Genomic DNA, 15,628 nt, shown 5'->3' with positions numbered 1-15,628 from the left:
ACTCACTTGGCTCTGATATCAAATGGGGGCGGAAGCTTACCTTCTATTGAAGATGGAAGAAAATATGAGGACAACAATCAAGACTATAGTCATTATGATGAGGAGGTGTGCAGATATCAAACCAAAGGCCATAAACACAAAGAAAGAATTAAACAAATGATTGATCGGTGTTTACCTTGAACTTGAGAAACTCAATGAATTGTCTAGGAGTAAGAGAATCAAAGTCAATGGTGGTGAAAATATTCTTCATAATGAAAATAATAAATTAAAATTAATGATGCAGATATATTTGAAAATAAGTTTTATTGAAAACTTAACTTGAAACTTGCAATTTTGTTTATTAACAGTTGATAAAAGAAACAATGGAGCTCGCATGCATCCTTGATGATGAAATTGTATATATAGTAAACTGTCGATTTACCCCCTGAACTTTCACCTAACTTTCGATTTCCCCCCTGAACTTTTCTATTGGAAAATTAAGGACTCAAACTAATCTTTTTAGCCGATTTGCCCCCTACTGTTAGTTTTTCATATATTTCATCCATATTTCTGTTAAGTGAGACCATGTGCACAACATGTCAACATGTGAGGGTAGTTAAATCATTTCACTCTTAAAAATGATTATAAAACTGAATATAAATAAATAAATATATAAACTTTCCCTCTATTTTTTCCTGCTAATTCCTATCCTCAATTTTATTTTCCCGTCTCATTCCTATGCATGAGAAATGATATATGTTGTTATTGTCTTCATAAGTAGCTAAGTTAGTCTTTTTCTTGAAGCATGCACTACCATTTTTATTTTCTCTAACAAATTAATAATTTGACAAATGTTCACGGAGTTATTGTCTCCAAAGCAGTGTATTAATATAAGAAACATGTTCATAATACTCAAAAAAAATGCTCAAGATAATTACATATTTTTCATAATGTCGTAATAATCTCAATACAATTCCACAAAATGATCCTTAAGAAGTTGGAAAACATAAGAGATTTTACCATCCATAAGGTATATAACCCATAAAATCTCGATTACAAAATATGGGCATTCCACTTAACCAAACACAAGCAAAATAAGGTTTTAGTTATCAAAACAATAGCACAAACATTATGCTTGAAACGCACATGACACGTGGAGATCAACTACACTTTCCATGGCCTTCCTCGTTTGGTTGGAATCTTGTACCTAAACCTATTTTCATTTCTGATGCCTGAGTAAGGTTGAGGGTGTTATGTTTTCCAACTTCTTAAAGATCATTTTGTAGAATTGTATTGGGATTATTATGACATTATGAAAAGTATGTAATTATCTTGAGCATTTTTATAAGTATTATGAACATGTTTCTTATATTAATGCACTGCTTTGGAGACAATAAAATCATGAACATTTGGCAAATTATTAATTTGTTAGAGAAAATAAAAATGGTAGTACATACTTCAAGAAAAAGACTAACTTAGCTACTTATGAAGATAATAACACCATATGTCATTTCTCATGCATAGGAATGAGAGGGAAAAATAAAATTGAGGATAGGAATTAGCAGGAAAAAATAGAGGGAAAGTTTTGTTTTTTTATTTATTTTCAGTTTTTTAATCATTTTTAAGAGTGAAATGATGTAACTACCCTCACATGTTGTGCACATGATCTCACTTAACAAAAATATGGATGGAATTTATGAAAAACTAACGGTAGGGGGCAAATCGGCTAAAAAAAATTAGTTTGAGTCCTTAATTTTCCAATAGAAAAGTTCAAGGGGAAAATCAAAAGTTAGGTGAAAGTTTAGGAGGTAAATTAACAGTTTACTCATATATATATATATATATATATATATATATATATATATATATAATGTGTGTATGTATAGGTACATGAGAGTACTCATACGTACGCAAACTCATCATTGGACCAAAAATAGTGTCATGCATGCATGCATGTTTCTTTTTTAGTCGAACCAAGTTAATCACCAAATATCCAAAAATATTATTCTTACTGTATGTTTGTACCATCATTCTAATAAAGGTGGGACCCCAATGGGATGCTTATGTATTGTGTCCTCTACTTTTCTACTTTTTCTTTTATGTGTTTTTTCCCCATGTAGTAGGCTAATTACTTGAAACTAAGAGTATAATATTGATGACACAATTCAATCTACAAATGACTGGTTTCTTATAGCATGCATATCCATATATAGCAAGCAGAGTTTCACTTCATTGGTTCTTAGGTACTAGGCCATCTTTTTAGTTACTTTCTATAGAAATTATTCATGCATGTTGTGGATAATGATTTCAAAACCAGCAGTAAAACGTGAGCACGTTTTCTAGTATTTAACTATTGTAATGTGACAATCGGAATTGAAAATTAATGTCAAAATCAATCTATATATATATATATAATGTGTATATATATAGGTGCAAGAGAGTACTCGTACGTACGCAAACTCATCATTGGACCAATAATATTGTGTCGTGCATGCATGTTTCTTTTTCAGTGTCCATTAATTCGAACCAAGTTAATCACTATTTTGATATCCAAAAATACTATTCTTACTATATGTTTGTATCATCATTCTAATAGAGGTAAGACCTCCGATGGGATGCTTATGTATTGTGTCTTTTACTTTTCTACGTTTCCTTTTTTGTGTTTTTTCCTCATGTAGTAGGCTGATTATTTGAAACTAAGAGTATAATATTGATGACACAATACAATCTACAAATTAATAACATGCATATCCATATATAGCAAGCAGAGTTTCACTTCATTGGTTCTTTGGTACTAGGCCATCTTTTTAGTTACTTTCTATGGAAATTATTCATGCATGTTGTGGACAATGGTTTCAAAATCTGCAACAAAACGCGAGCACATTTTCTCGTATTTATTTATTGTAACGTGACAATCGGAATTGAAAATTAATGTCAAAATCAATCTGATGTTCATTTGGCTTGCTAATTAGTAAATTGATGTGGGACCAGATTTAAAGTTTGAACTCCCCTTCCTCATTGATAAAAAAACACACTTTGTACCATGGATGCAAAACGAAAGATTTTGGCTGACTAGACCTATGAAAGAATCAAAGAAATAATATGCCCAAAGTGATGAAGAGGGGGTGATGTGATAGGTCTAGAACAGGTCCAGGGTTCGAAACCATCCAAATGTAACAAAAAAAAAGTTTATATACATGTTTTAGCATATTTAGAGCTGAAGGTACGTATATAACTCATTAGAAACTTAATCCTCAGGCAACTAATTGTGCCTCCTCACTTTCTGGGACTACAATGTCAAGCCTCATCATGGGTTTATATTTCTCAGGGATCTGTGCACCTGCCTGCAAGCAAACCTCTACCACTGCCGGAGCCTTCCCGTAGAACTTCCTGAGTGCACCGCCTTTCAGTGGAGGCCCTTTGGGGTCTTCGACGTGCCATACATAATTTGGAGGGAAAACCTCGTCCACGGTAGCATCCTGCCAGCCATGCTTCCCATCCCTCCATTGGTGCTTGAATTCCCCACAAAGCTTTGCATTGTGACCCCAAGGTCCCACGTGAACCTCGGAGCAATACCCGCATGCCTTCACAGTGTATTTCTTCATCAGCCTTGTCACCCCCAACCTAACAGTTTCATATGCATCCATTGTCTCCTGTGCAATCCTGGGAATATCCACTGGCAGTGGAGGTGGAAACCGCTCACAAGCCCCATGTGTGTCGAGATCAATAAAGGAAGATGGATCTGCAGAGCACCCTGGTTGAGGCTCCTCAAGCAATCCACCTCGATCTATCACTTTCCTTCCAATCATCCGGATGGGTTTGGTCCTTCGACGTGAAGGGTACTCAGGGATCTCAACACCAGCTTGGATGCACAGCTCCACAACAGCTGGAATCCTGTCGTATTGAAATCTAGTTTCATGCTTAATGCGTCGACCAAAAGGGTCAAAGAGATGATATGCCTCGATGGGTACAAGTACGTCATTGATGGAACCCTTGATCCAGGAGTGGAAGCTTCGGCGTTTAGCACTGGTTGAACCAAGACAGTCCTGTATGTGATGACCAGAGTGGCTTACATGAACCTCAGAGCATTCACTGTAAAAGAACAAAACCAATTTAATATTCCAATTTAAAACCTAGATTGCTAAAAGTTTTTTTTTAAAAGGTTAGTACAAAGCCATATACAATCTGAAAGATGGACACCCATATAAATAAAGCATACTTACGTGCATCCGTATACAGGAACGATGTGCAACAGCTGCGCAATGCCTTTAATTAAAACTTTCCAGGAATCTAGTACTTGGCGAGCAACAGGAATCAGATCAGTGGCAAGTAATCCATTTTTTGGAGGTTCAAGGGGCTTCTCTATACCCAATTCTGCAAGTTTCTTGTCCTCCTTTGCGAACTACTTGATCTTCTTTAAGGGAATAGGATACGGTTTCTTCTTATTCTTAGGTAGTACAGGTGGAAGATCCACATTCTGGGGATATGCTTCTTGCTTCCTAGAAGTTGGTTCTACTCTGGTCTTCCTACTGGCAGCAAAGAAAGTTCCAAATATACTTCCTCCTTTATGAAGTTTTCCATGCTCAAACTGCATTTGAATAAAAGTTCAGTGTGAGATTTAAGGATGAGACTCGAACTCACGAGTACAATATCTAGTTACAAATACGAAGATATTCTCAAAGCACCTGTACAGTCATCAATTACAGTAAAATTAGCCTCAGATATTCTCAAATCACAGTAATACCACTAGGACACATGTAAGAAACTAGTTAATTAGTTGCGAGAAGCACAATGTTTCTCAACCACTCCAGCTACTCCAGGAGCAATATTATTGTAATTTTTTGATCTCTTGTACTTTATATGTATCTACTTTGTTGTAAATTTCAATTGCACACTCACAAGGAAACAATTATAACTCGGTTGTGGGTTACCAACTACCATAAATGACAATCACGAAGTTGTGAACCCCAAGAAAATTCCATGAAAAATGTACAGTACAAAAACATTTTTAACCATTTCCAAGAGTTACATATGATCATCCACTACACTCCAGTTTTTGCTGCAGTGCACCACATCATGGTGAAGGACAAATGCTAATCTCCTAAAATCATATTAGTAATTTACTACTCAGAGGTTTCAAGGTATTTCCATAGTCCACAATGAATTTTAAAGACTTTTGGATGAATTTATCAATGGCTGCCTGCAGATGCAAAACTGATTGGTACAGTTCACTAAGTTATATACCACTTAGATGACTGATAAATCGCAACCAACATTGAGTAGGTCTAATAATATAATATATAAATAATGGCCCTCAAATTTTTCATAATTATGATGAGGAGTGGTTTGCTTGCTCTCGTATGAACTTGTACACAGCAAGCTCAAACAAAAAAGGTGATGGCATGGTTAAGGAACTGGCTGGATAAGAATTTGTGCATAATAATTCGCCAGATCTATTATGCATATTTGTAGTACAGTTCCATAAAAAGCAACAAACAAACAAGACCAAAAGGAAAATAAAAGAGAGAATCAAACCTTCAACCCAAGACTGTACGATCTTGCAGCTGATAACTGAGGCAACTTGAACTCAACGGTACAGAGGCAAGCACCTACAAAAGTTGAGCAAAACCAACACATGTTATCCATAAACTTGTTTCTAAAAATCCAAGCTTGAAGATCGAAGATGAAAGAAGAAGTGGATCACCTTTCGGATATGGCTCCCGCAAAGCAGAGGATACTGTTGGAGGATTCTGGAACATCTCACCAATATTAATATGATTCTGCAGTCTCCTGGTAAAACCAATTACCCAATAATCATGATTCCATTACAAAGCCAATATATAACACTTGAGAAAAATTGCTAAAGAAAGAACATGGGAATTCTACCAAAAGGGAAATCATTTCCGGGTTGGAACAACATCCCCATTCCCCACCGGAATGCAAAGCTTATTTGTTCTTGGTTGGAGGCCAAGGTTAATACAAATGTTGTTACTTTCACACCCCAAATCCCAAATTTCAGCCCATCTCACTCGGTGGTAGATTTCTTTGGGACTGTTGAATCTACAGAAACCATTAAATTGACATTTGAAATTTGATGTGTTCTCTGAGGGTTTTCCTCAAACACTCGGCGTGCACCAGCAAAACAACAACCCAATTCACAGTTATGCGTACGTGAGAGAAAGAGCTGACCTTCAGCAATTTTGACAAGGAGAATACGCAAGTATCGCAACTGCTAGCCTGCTACTGTCAAGAGCTTCATTATCTCTTGATGAATGGACATGGTTGTCAATATCGCATTTATACAAGGGCATAAATATGAAATAAAAAGGATGATTTTGTTCCTCGTACATCGAGCCAAGTTCCATTTTCGTCACGTTTGCTATGTAGTCTCAGTTTTGTTGGCGAAAACAAAAGGTGTCAACTTCGCTGGGTACAAAAGAAATTTACATTTCAAACTTCATCCAACATGTTTAAACATGATTAACATTCTATTATAATACCAGTTACAAAGTGTCGAAATATAACGACATAACGAACTCACAACAAGCATTACCACAATAGGATTAGACGTATATAGTTATTAAATTCAAAAAAGATGTATATTGTCATTGCATTCAGTGAAACGAACTTGATATCTCCTTCAACTAAGTGGAGACAACTATTGAGAAATCAGAAGCTAGTTGATCTTTCTTTTTTCTACTCTCACGTATAAATTTTTTCGAACTTAGTTCTCAACAACGAAACCTTACTCGAGTTTAACCTCAAAAAAAAAAAAAGAATTAAGAGATGGATTACTCTTAAACAAATGATGATTCAAGTTAAAATTGGTTGGCGTGGCGCCAAGGGATGTCATGACCTAGCATATCCTCCAAAACCCTAATCCTAACATGGAGACAATAGCTTCACACAACGCTTGCCTGATGTCCCCAAGTCCACATGTATTTATTGATGACATGAAAGTGATTTGCTTTTTATGTTTTTCATACAATCGATTTTGAGAAAGATGGTTTTCAGGGAGGTGAATTAGAGCACAAAATCTCGCAACTTTAACACGTTAAAATGTTGGAGTAGGAAATTTTTACTCTGTTTTTGTCTGGTTGAGAATATATTTTACTACACAATTGTGGTCTGATTAAGATGCAAATTTGAGATGTAACAACCACGTTTAAATTTCACCTTAAAACTTCGGGAGACAGAGATATTAGTTCCTCTCCTATAAAAATATAAATGTGAGAATTCACTATTTTCTCTCTTCGACTAGCAGAGCCCACATTCTAAAGATGGTATACATATAAAAATATATACAACATAAATTTTTTTATTTTTTTTGTCACATATACATATATATACAATATACATACATATATATGGATTAGGGTGGAGACACATGTTTCTAACATACATTTTAACACACGTTTTTGTTTGGTAGACGTTTCAGAATGTAATCAAATAGACGAGCAAATGATCATGAAACAATTGCCTTTCACAGCTTTTTTTTTTTTTTTTTTTTTTTTTTTCATTTATTTCGTTGAAATTTGAAAAATAAAAGTTCGTGCAGCACTATGAACACAAATAAAAAAGATTTACATATAAACCCAGTTCTTCCCTTTTATGCACCTAAATACACAATCATTCCGTTCTGTAAAAAAGTTCGTTCCACAATTACACTGGGAGCCCTTCTCCCCAGTCGTCATATAATACACACAACCTATACGGAGTATAAATAATTTCTTGTAATCGGCTCTCGTGCTAAGCCAAGATTGAACGAGGGGATCATCGTGGAACCCTGCTACTTGGGGACCTGGTTCTGTGGTTGAACCTGTGGTTTGGTAGGTCGGCAAGCTGCAGTCATCACCTGCAAGCGTTTGGTTATTTCGGTAAACGATGGGCGAGCAACAGGATCGCCGGCCCAGCATTGCTCCATCAGCAACTCCCATTCAGGATCACAATAGGGTGGCACATGTGGCCTCAATGTGTTGTTCACAATGCCTCCTGCAAGCAACAAAGTGTCAGTACAATTTCCGGTTTCTGTCTCTATTCTCGACTCCATACACGAAAAGTCAGCAGGTGAGCAATGACACATGCAAAGCCAGTAGGACTAATTAACAAGATATTAGATGTGCTTGAATATCGGACTGAAGCCCAGTTAGACATCGTGAAAAGAGAGCTTAGTACGCACCTATGATTGCTCCGTAATGCATGTTGGCATAAGGCTCCTCACCAGTTAGAATCTCCCATAAGACAATACCAAAGGAGAATACATCAACCTGTCAACAGGCATAAAGTGGCTCTATGACATTGCATCAACGTGTGGGGAAAAAAATAATCAGCAGAAACTGTGCGGCAGTAACATTCTTTTTCTGCCACTAAGCATTAGATATGAATTGTAGCATCATACCTTTTCAGAAACCTTACTGCTGCTACCATTAAGAAGCTCCGGAGCCATCCATGGTAGGGTTCCCCTAACACCACCAGTAACCAAGGTGTTTCTTTTGATTTTTGACAAGCCAAAATCTCCTACCTGTAAATTACATAATTCTCTGCTAAATACGATGTTTGATTTGGAACATAGTAACTGTTTGGCAATGAAGAAAGGACGATAAGAAAGGCCCACATAAAAGCAAGATTCTATCATGAATTCCTGCTCAATTATAAAATCTTATATAGACAACAAGAATTATACAAATACCTTGCAAATGGGTCGTTGAGGGTCTTTCAAATTTACAAGTAAATTGTCGCATTTCAAATCAAAGTGCACTATGTTTTTTGAATGTAGGTATTCCATTCCAAATGCTGCATCCATCGCAATAATGAGCCGCTTACGACGATCAAGATGTCTGGGAGTTCATAAAACCAACATAAGGTGAAGGTTGGAGTGCCTGGACAGTGCTAAGGATTACATCATTGACATAACTAAAGAGAGCAATGTTACCTTTCCTTGCTAAGTAAAACATGCCTCAGAGAGCCATTCACCATGAACTCTGTCACCGTGGCTAGTGTTCCTCCTGGTCCATTCTGAACAACACCATAAAACGCCACCACATTCGGATGGTGAAGCTTCGAAAGAATTTCAGCTTCGCGCCAGAACTCATTAGTCTGAACCAGATTAGGGGGGGTGGAAGAAATAGGATCAATGGTTATTGTTATTGATATGTCACACAATGACAAGTTAATGAGCACAATGCTGTAGGTGAATGCTACCCTCCACCAGCCATGAGAGGTTACAGTAAATATCTGAAATAACGATCACTACCAGACTAGACGATGGAGGGATCACAGCCATCTAAATTTGAATCGATGGATTGTTTATAGCCTTCAATTCCAACTTGCTTAGTATCACAATATAAATATTCTTCACCTTTGACTGGAAAAACATATTCACCTGACATGACTCACTCTAACCTCTAGCTTAGTGAACTATTGAACAAGAAAACTGTGTGTTCTACTCACCAGTCTTTCTTGCTCTGATGAACGCCCCGTGAAACAGCTCTTTTTTATTCGTTTAATGGCCACATCTGTTCCCCTCCACTTTCCATGATAAACGGTTCCAAATGTGCCAGAACCCAATTCCCTAAGCTCTTCAAGATCTTCATTCTCTATGATCTGCAATGAAATACATACATGGCCAACAAAAGAATCAACAGACTTCAAACATCTCCAATTTGCATCAACTGAACAAGGTACGGATGATAACAATTAGGAATAAACGTATGTCTGACACTACATAATGAACATGGCAAGATGTTCCATCAACAAATTTTGCTGTGCAAAAGTTGGGATGTTTGATATTAGCATCAAAATGAAGCTTCTACTAAAAAAATCAAAGTAAAAAAATAACCAGGATTCATGTAGCATACACACAAGGCAGAGCTTGGATGCAAGATATTCTATTGGGAAGTCATTTAGGTTTAACAGTTGTAAAATAAGAGTTGGCAAGATGCCAGAAATGGTATGAAGAGATTAAACTGTAAGTTAGTAATGGCAGTGCCATGGTAGTTAGGGAAGTATAATACCATATATTCTGATGTTCAAGTGATTGGTGGTTTCCATAAAACAGAATTACAGAAAAGGAACATGGTGGGAGTGGCAACACCGCTAATAAGCAGGCTGTGCAGGCAGAATTCTATGATGGAAAGGTAAAATTTTGCTTCCAAATGCAACCCAAGTACTACTAGCTTTACTCAAATAATTCCTTGACTTTAATTGAACAAGAATACCAAAAATTCTTATGCTTGGAAGAACAGAAAGAAAAGAAAAACAGATCCATATAGTTTATTGATAGGTTACAGAGAAGAGCACTAGTTAACGCCTCCGTAATGCAGATAGAAATTGTAATAAATAAACTATCATACCTGCAAAGTACTAATATCAAATTCTTCCAGAGAAAGATCGACAAGAGGTACACCTGTGTTCTGAACATTTAGCTCACCATTCTGCAAGAAAGAGCAATCGAAAATTGGTCAGAGGCAATCAATATGATACGTTGAGAACAGTGTGATTTACTAGTAAAAGATACAGCAGAAATACCTCATACTCTGATTCTCTTACTCCATGATTTACCCCATCCAGCTGCTCACTTTCAATTCCCTTGAGTGGCGTATGATTGTAAACTGAACCTAAATTCACGGCGTTTGGTCCAGCTACACCAGGCAACCCTTGCCGAATATCTTCATCAAAATTTATTTGGGAGTCAGTGTGACCAAAAATAACTCCATCAGACTTCAAAGGTGGAAAGCTGTAATCTACTGGAGTCTCTGCTCCAATATCGGTCGGTGGGGATGAGAAACCCAGATGGTCCTGATCCATAAGGGAAACATCTTTTCTTACAAATTCATTCTGAGCCAAATTTCGGAAATATGACCAATGCTTAGGCTCGGGATTCTCCATGTTCAAGCTCAAGCCAGTACCATCGCCAGGAAGTGAAGGAAGGTCAGAAAGATCCCCTGAGATTGTAGCTTTGGAAAATATATCAGACAGGAAATCACGCGGAAAGCGGTCATTAATATCAATGAGAATGTCTCCCTGCTCAGGAGTGCCAGCACCAGCAGCAGACTCCTCATGAGCAACACCTCTGGGGTTCTCTGCCCTAGCCAATGGTTGTCCATGACCCTTGGCATGATTCTCATTGTCCTTACTGCCAGCAATCTCAGACCATTTAAATTCAGGTGGAACTGAAGCAGAATCATGTGTAAGCTTCCCAAATGTTTCCGGATCAGCAGTTTGTTGAGTCAGCACTACCGCTTCTTTATCTTTGTTACTTGGGTCTTTGTAGTTATCTTTTGGCCGGCCCATTTCCTGATCCGATTTTTGTACCTTTGACTCAAGCCCCTCATGATAAGCATCAGAACTCATTTTACTAATATTTTCCGCAAATTCTTTATACTTTCCAAATTGTGCCAGTCCATCTTCAACGTGCAATAGTTTTGAAGGTAAGCCAGGCTGCACAGACTGCTCAGGCTGCAAGGGGACATTCTCACCATGCAATTTATCCAAAGAGTCCGTGATTGGTAGTGAGTGATCTGACTGTGCTTGAGTTACCATAAACTGGGAACCATAAGAATCACCAGATTTTGATAAACGGTTCAATTCTGCTTGTTCCCTGGGGATCCGCTCAGAATGATAGACACGCTGAGGAGCCACAGGTGGGTCAAGGTAGCTAAAGTCCATAGAATCAACCTCAGAGCCACCATATCTAGAATCAACCTCAGAGCCACCGTATCCAGGATTAGACAGTCCACTGGCTGTGTCAAATCGGTCATCTTCATTGATCTTTTTCCCATCATTTACATCTTCAGAGGTCATTGGATTTTGTCGAGGTTCCTGGAGCTTTTTGCTGCTTCTTGTAGCCAACAAAGGTGACCCTGTCTCTGCAGCTGAATTGGCAACTGAAACTTCATCCCTAGAAATATGATTGGGAACTGAACTGTCAGATGGAGGTAGAGAAACAGTGTTGTCATTTACTAAATTCCTAGGCTTATTGCTTTCATTTATCTTCTGGAGAGAGCTCTCTCTCTTCATTCTTGCTTCCTTTGGTGGAGCTTCCTTCTCTGAGGATCGAATTTTCTCAGGTTCATTTATCTTTTGTGCAGAGCTGTTTCTTTTCAATTTCATCTCCTTTATGGGCAATTCTGAACCTTGCCCATGCATGCCACCACATAGCTGCTCTTCAATCAATCCCCCCTGTTGAGTGGATTGACCGTATATAGGCATTGAATCTATATTTCCTCCAGGTGTTGCATAGTGAGAAGGGTGAGAACCAGAATCATATTGCAATGGAACCGATGAAGGCACATGAGTCAGACCATCTTTCCCAGGGACAGGGTGGAAAGTTGACACTGGATGCTGTCTGGCTTCCACACTATGCACCTTCTGCCCCTGGTATGGTTGTGAATTGGATTCATAAGCCCTTGAAGAACCTGGAAGTACTGATTGAGAAGATTGATTAGCGGAAGGCACATTTGGTGCTGAGGGTGCTGCGCCAGCACTAGCTGTATCAGGCACTGCTCGAGTGCTCTCCCTTACAACATTTAGACTGAGCAACTCTTCCAAGTTGTTGCCTGAAGAACTTGCCAAAGCAATAGAATTCTTTCTTGAACCTAAGTCAATACCATTTACAGCAACTACATACTGAACCTCAGAATCACCGTCCATGCTTTCTACACCATACTGAGAGTCCTCCAAATCAACATGAGAAAACAGGAACATCCTAGGTTTCTGTGATCCCCCGTCTTGTAGCACATTGCATTCATCCATCATGTTTTGCAGATCTTCATCACATGAAACAGAAACAAGTGCATCAAGATCCTCACCAGGAAGCTGATACTTTATTGCACGAGTTTCATCATAAATTGTCAACATTTTCTGCATCAGATCCTGCCAAAAGATATCCCTGTTTAACCGTATAATACGTGTTTCACCTCCAACGTATCTAAGCCTTCCATCACTCGGACGCGGCAAAATTTTACCACCAAAGCTGCAGAGAAACTTCACTTTCCTCACTGAGCTATCAGACATTCCTGAAGAAGCATAATGAAGTCCTCGATTGCTGTCATTTCTTGATGAGGTTTGTGGTAATTGTACGGAATCATAGTAACTCTTATCTTCATGTGCATAAGATGCCTTTCTTTCGGATTCCTGGGCACGCCCTTTATCTACCGAGTTCAGCAACGAAGTATCAGACCCACTTTCTGAACCTGTATGGCTAATTCCCAGTATGCCTTTTAGATCCATATAGCTAGGCGCACTATTAGGATCCCCAGAAGCTAAATGCTGCCTTGGGTTCACCCTTTCCCTCATGAATTCAAGAGCAAATTCCTCACCAGTCTGAATGGAGTAATTTAACACAGGCCTGGCTCCAACAGCAACACTGTAATCTGGAGGTCGCATGTTAGTATTCGCATTACTTGATGGATCCTGGAAGTACCTTTGATTGGATGACCCATTTCCGTCGTTTCTAGTTTCAACATTATTGTAGCGTACACGCTCATAGTTTTTATGTTGATCCATTGTACCTTTACCCAGATTTCTATCCATGCAGTCTAAATTCACATGGATAAACATCCAAGCAAAAAAACAGTAAATAAGGCACGTGGGCATGTTCCCATGGGTAGGCAACTGCAATCTTTGCCAACAGCAAACATTCTTCCAACAAAGCAATCCTTAACTAGTAACCTAAGGGAGTAAATGAGGCATCACTAGATCAGTTAGCCGTAAGGATAATTTCTAAGCATGAGCAACATATAAAAAAACAACCTTCTCCAACAAGACAGCAGTCAGAAACTTGAAGCACCCTAAACAAATTACAAATTTGAATTCAAATGCATCTATGATTTGTGAAACAAAAAGAGTAAATCCATACATAAATAATCCAAGTCTAAAGTGCAAACTACATAATCAAATATTTTAACCTAACAACCTCTCATAATTATCCAATTTTCAGAAATGCAATGATATGCACATACATACTTGAAGCACCTTCATACACTTTGAAACAGGCTTCTCTATAAACAATACAAAAGTTGGAAAAAGTCGCTTATAGGATTTCCGAATTGCTCAATTATTTAAAATTACAAAAATATTAGCTTTAAGTCCTATTTTCCTTCCTATTCCCAGTGACCAAACAGGCAATAAATCAACATCCCTAATGACATCCTACAATTCACATTGTTTCGATGAACTTGAGACTGCACCATCGATGATCAACGCGGTCTGTATCCATCTCCTCATCTTTTTCAATCATTTTCTCATCATGCAAACAGTATATAGATGTCCAACAAGCACACGGCTAAAACTGTTCGGTTTCGCTACAATCAATGTCAGTAACACAATCTTAATAAAATTAGACAATCCATGAAAAATTAAACACTTTGTGAAAGTGACTAAAGGCTGGTTTGGTATTGTTGTGCTTTGAATAAAAACTGTTTTTGCTGTGCTGTGAGAATAAGCAGCTGAGAAATAAAGCAATAGAATGTTTGGTAAACTTTTTTTGTAAAAGTGTTTTTGAAAAAAAAAAAGTATTATAGTGTTTGGTAAACTTTTATGTAAAACAGATGTGAAAAAAACCGATTTTTTAAAGTTAGGTTTTGCAGCTTCTTGTTTTTTGCTTTTTTTATCCAAAACTGTAGAAAAAAAGCTGAAGCTGAATGTTTACCAAACACAAAGACAGCTTCCCAACTTTTTTTTATGCCAGCTTTTTTTCAGACCAATCCAGACCTAAATCAGAAAATTATTGGAGTAGAAAGGACTAGAGGAGACTTCAGATAAACTTGAAGGGTGCCGGCATACAACTCAGACTCAAGATCCTAAACCCACAAAATCAATCCCCAAAAAACCCTAATTGAGTACACAGAAACACTATAAAAAACGAAAAACCAAATTTCACAACAAAAACGTAAGATTCAGCAAACGAACTCCGACCCAGTCAACCTCACACAAAATTAGCTCAAAATTGAACATCTAATCCCCAAATTAACAAAAAAAGACAAAATCTTTCCAGCGATCCAGCTGAAATCAGTACAATAATCGGATAAACAAACACAAAAACGATCCGAAAAATAAAAAATAAAAAAGATTAACATAATGATTACCTCCGAAAACACTAACAATCGATCAATCAAGAGCATGAACACTCACTGTGATGACCTCTCTGATGATGATAGTTGAACTCTCTGTGAGCTCAAAGACTCCGACCTTTTTTTTACCTTTTTTTCTTCTCTTACATCGTTTTTTAAGAAGATTTGGGAGTCTCTCAATTTTTGGCCTTTTCAGCACGGTAACGATTTTTTATTTTTCACGGCAGAAAAAAAAAATTAATTAAGAAATTAGAAAAAAAAAACATAAAAAATGCTGTGTTTAGAAGGTATTGGAGAGGATATCCCACGCTATTTATGGCCGCGTGTCTTACACTGTCCAGTTGGAGGTGGAGGTGATGCTGTCACATATGACCCAAAATTGGGTGGATTAAAAAGGGGTTCTCTCTCTTTTGTCAAATATTCTAATTAAGACGTTTTGTTTCACGTAATTTGTCGTCTAAGTAAATCGAATAGGAGAGATTTAATTTCAAGTAAATAGAAAATATGACTACTTATAATTATTGGTTTGATCCTAGTTAGGAAGATTTTTTTAAAATGATTGACAACGTTTTTAGAGA

The 15,628-nt window shown here is 37.5% G+C and overlaps 2 protein-coding genes across 4 annotated transcripts; both read right to left on the bottom strand.

Moving 5' to 3' along the window:
* Positions 1-3,105: 3,105 nt before the first annotated feature.
* On the bottom strand, positions 3,106-6,324 carry LOC137729960 (APO protein 1, chloroplastic-like). Of its 2 annotated transcripts, none has more exons than XM_068469011.1 (5): positions 6,169-6,324; positions 5,684-5,769; positions 5,515-5,588; positions 4,203-4,567; positions 3,106-4,071 (listed from the first exon to the last, which is right to left on the bottom strand). In XM_068469011.1, the coding sequence occupies exon 5, from the start codon at positions 3,786-3,788 to the stop codon at positions 3,234-3,236; it is 555 nt and encodes a 184-aa protein (XP_068325112.1). In that variant the 5' UTR covers positions 3,789-4,071; positions 4,203-4,567; positions 5,515-5,588; positions 5,684-5,769; positions 6,169-6,324; the 3' UTR covers positions 3,106-3,233. Both variants share the same exon structure in this region, with proteins under 2 accessions (XP_068325112.1, XP_068325113.1).
* Positions 6,325-7,547: 1,223 nt separating this feature from the next.
* On the bottom strand, positions 7,548-15,216 carry LOC137727795 (uncharacterized). Of its 2 annotated transcripts, none has more exons than XM_068466616.1 (9): positions 15,066-15,216; positions 10,507-13,650; positions 10,332-10,412; positions 9,430-9,582; positions 8,912-9,075; positions 8,669-8,816; positions 8,378-8,500; positions 8,159-8,246; positions 7,548-7,971 (listed from the first exon to the last, which is right to left on the bottom strand). In XM_068466616.1, exons 2-9 carry the CDS (start codon positions 13,573-13,575, stop codon positions 7,769-7,771), a joined length of 4,029 nt encoding a protein of 1,342 aa, XP_068322717.1. In that variant the 5' UTR covers positions 13,576-13,650; positions 15,066-15,216; the 3' UTR covers positions 7,548-7,768. The 2 variants fall into 2 exon arrangements, with proteins under 2 accessions (XP_068322717.1, XP_068322718.1); XM_068466617.1 differs by having other exon boundaries at positions 15,112-15,174.
* Between the last annotated feature and the right edge of the window lie 412 nt (positions 15,217-15,628).

The sequence above is a fragment of the Pyrus communis genome, chromosome 3, assembly GCF_963583255.1.
Source record: "Pyrus communis chromosome 3, drPyrComm1.1, whole genome shotgun sequence".
Classification (NCBI taxonomy): Eukaryota; Viridiplantae; Streptophyta; class Magnoliopsida; order Rosales; family Rosaceae; genus Pyrus; species Pyrus communis.
This window is presented reverse-complemented; position numbering and strand designations above follow the sequence as displayed.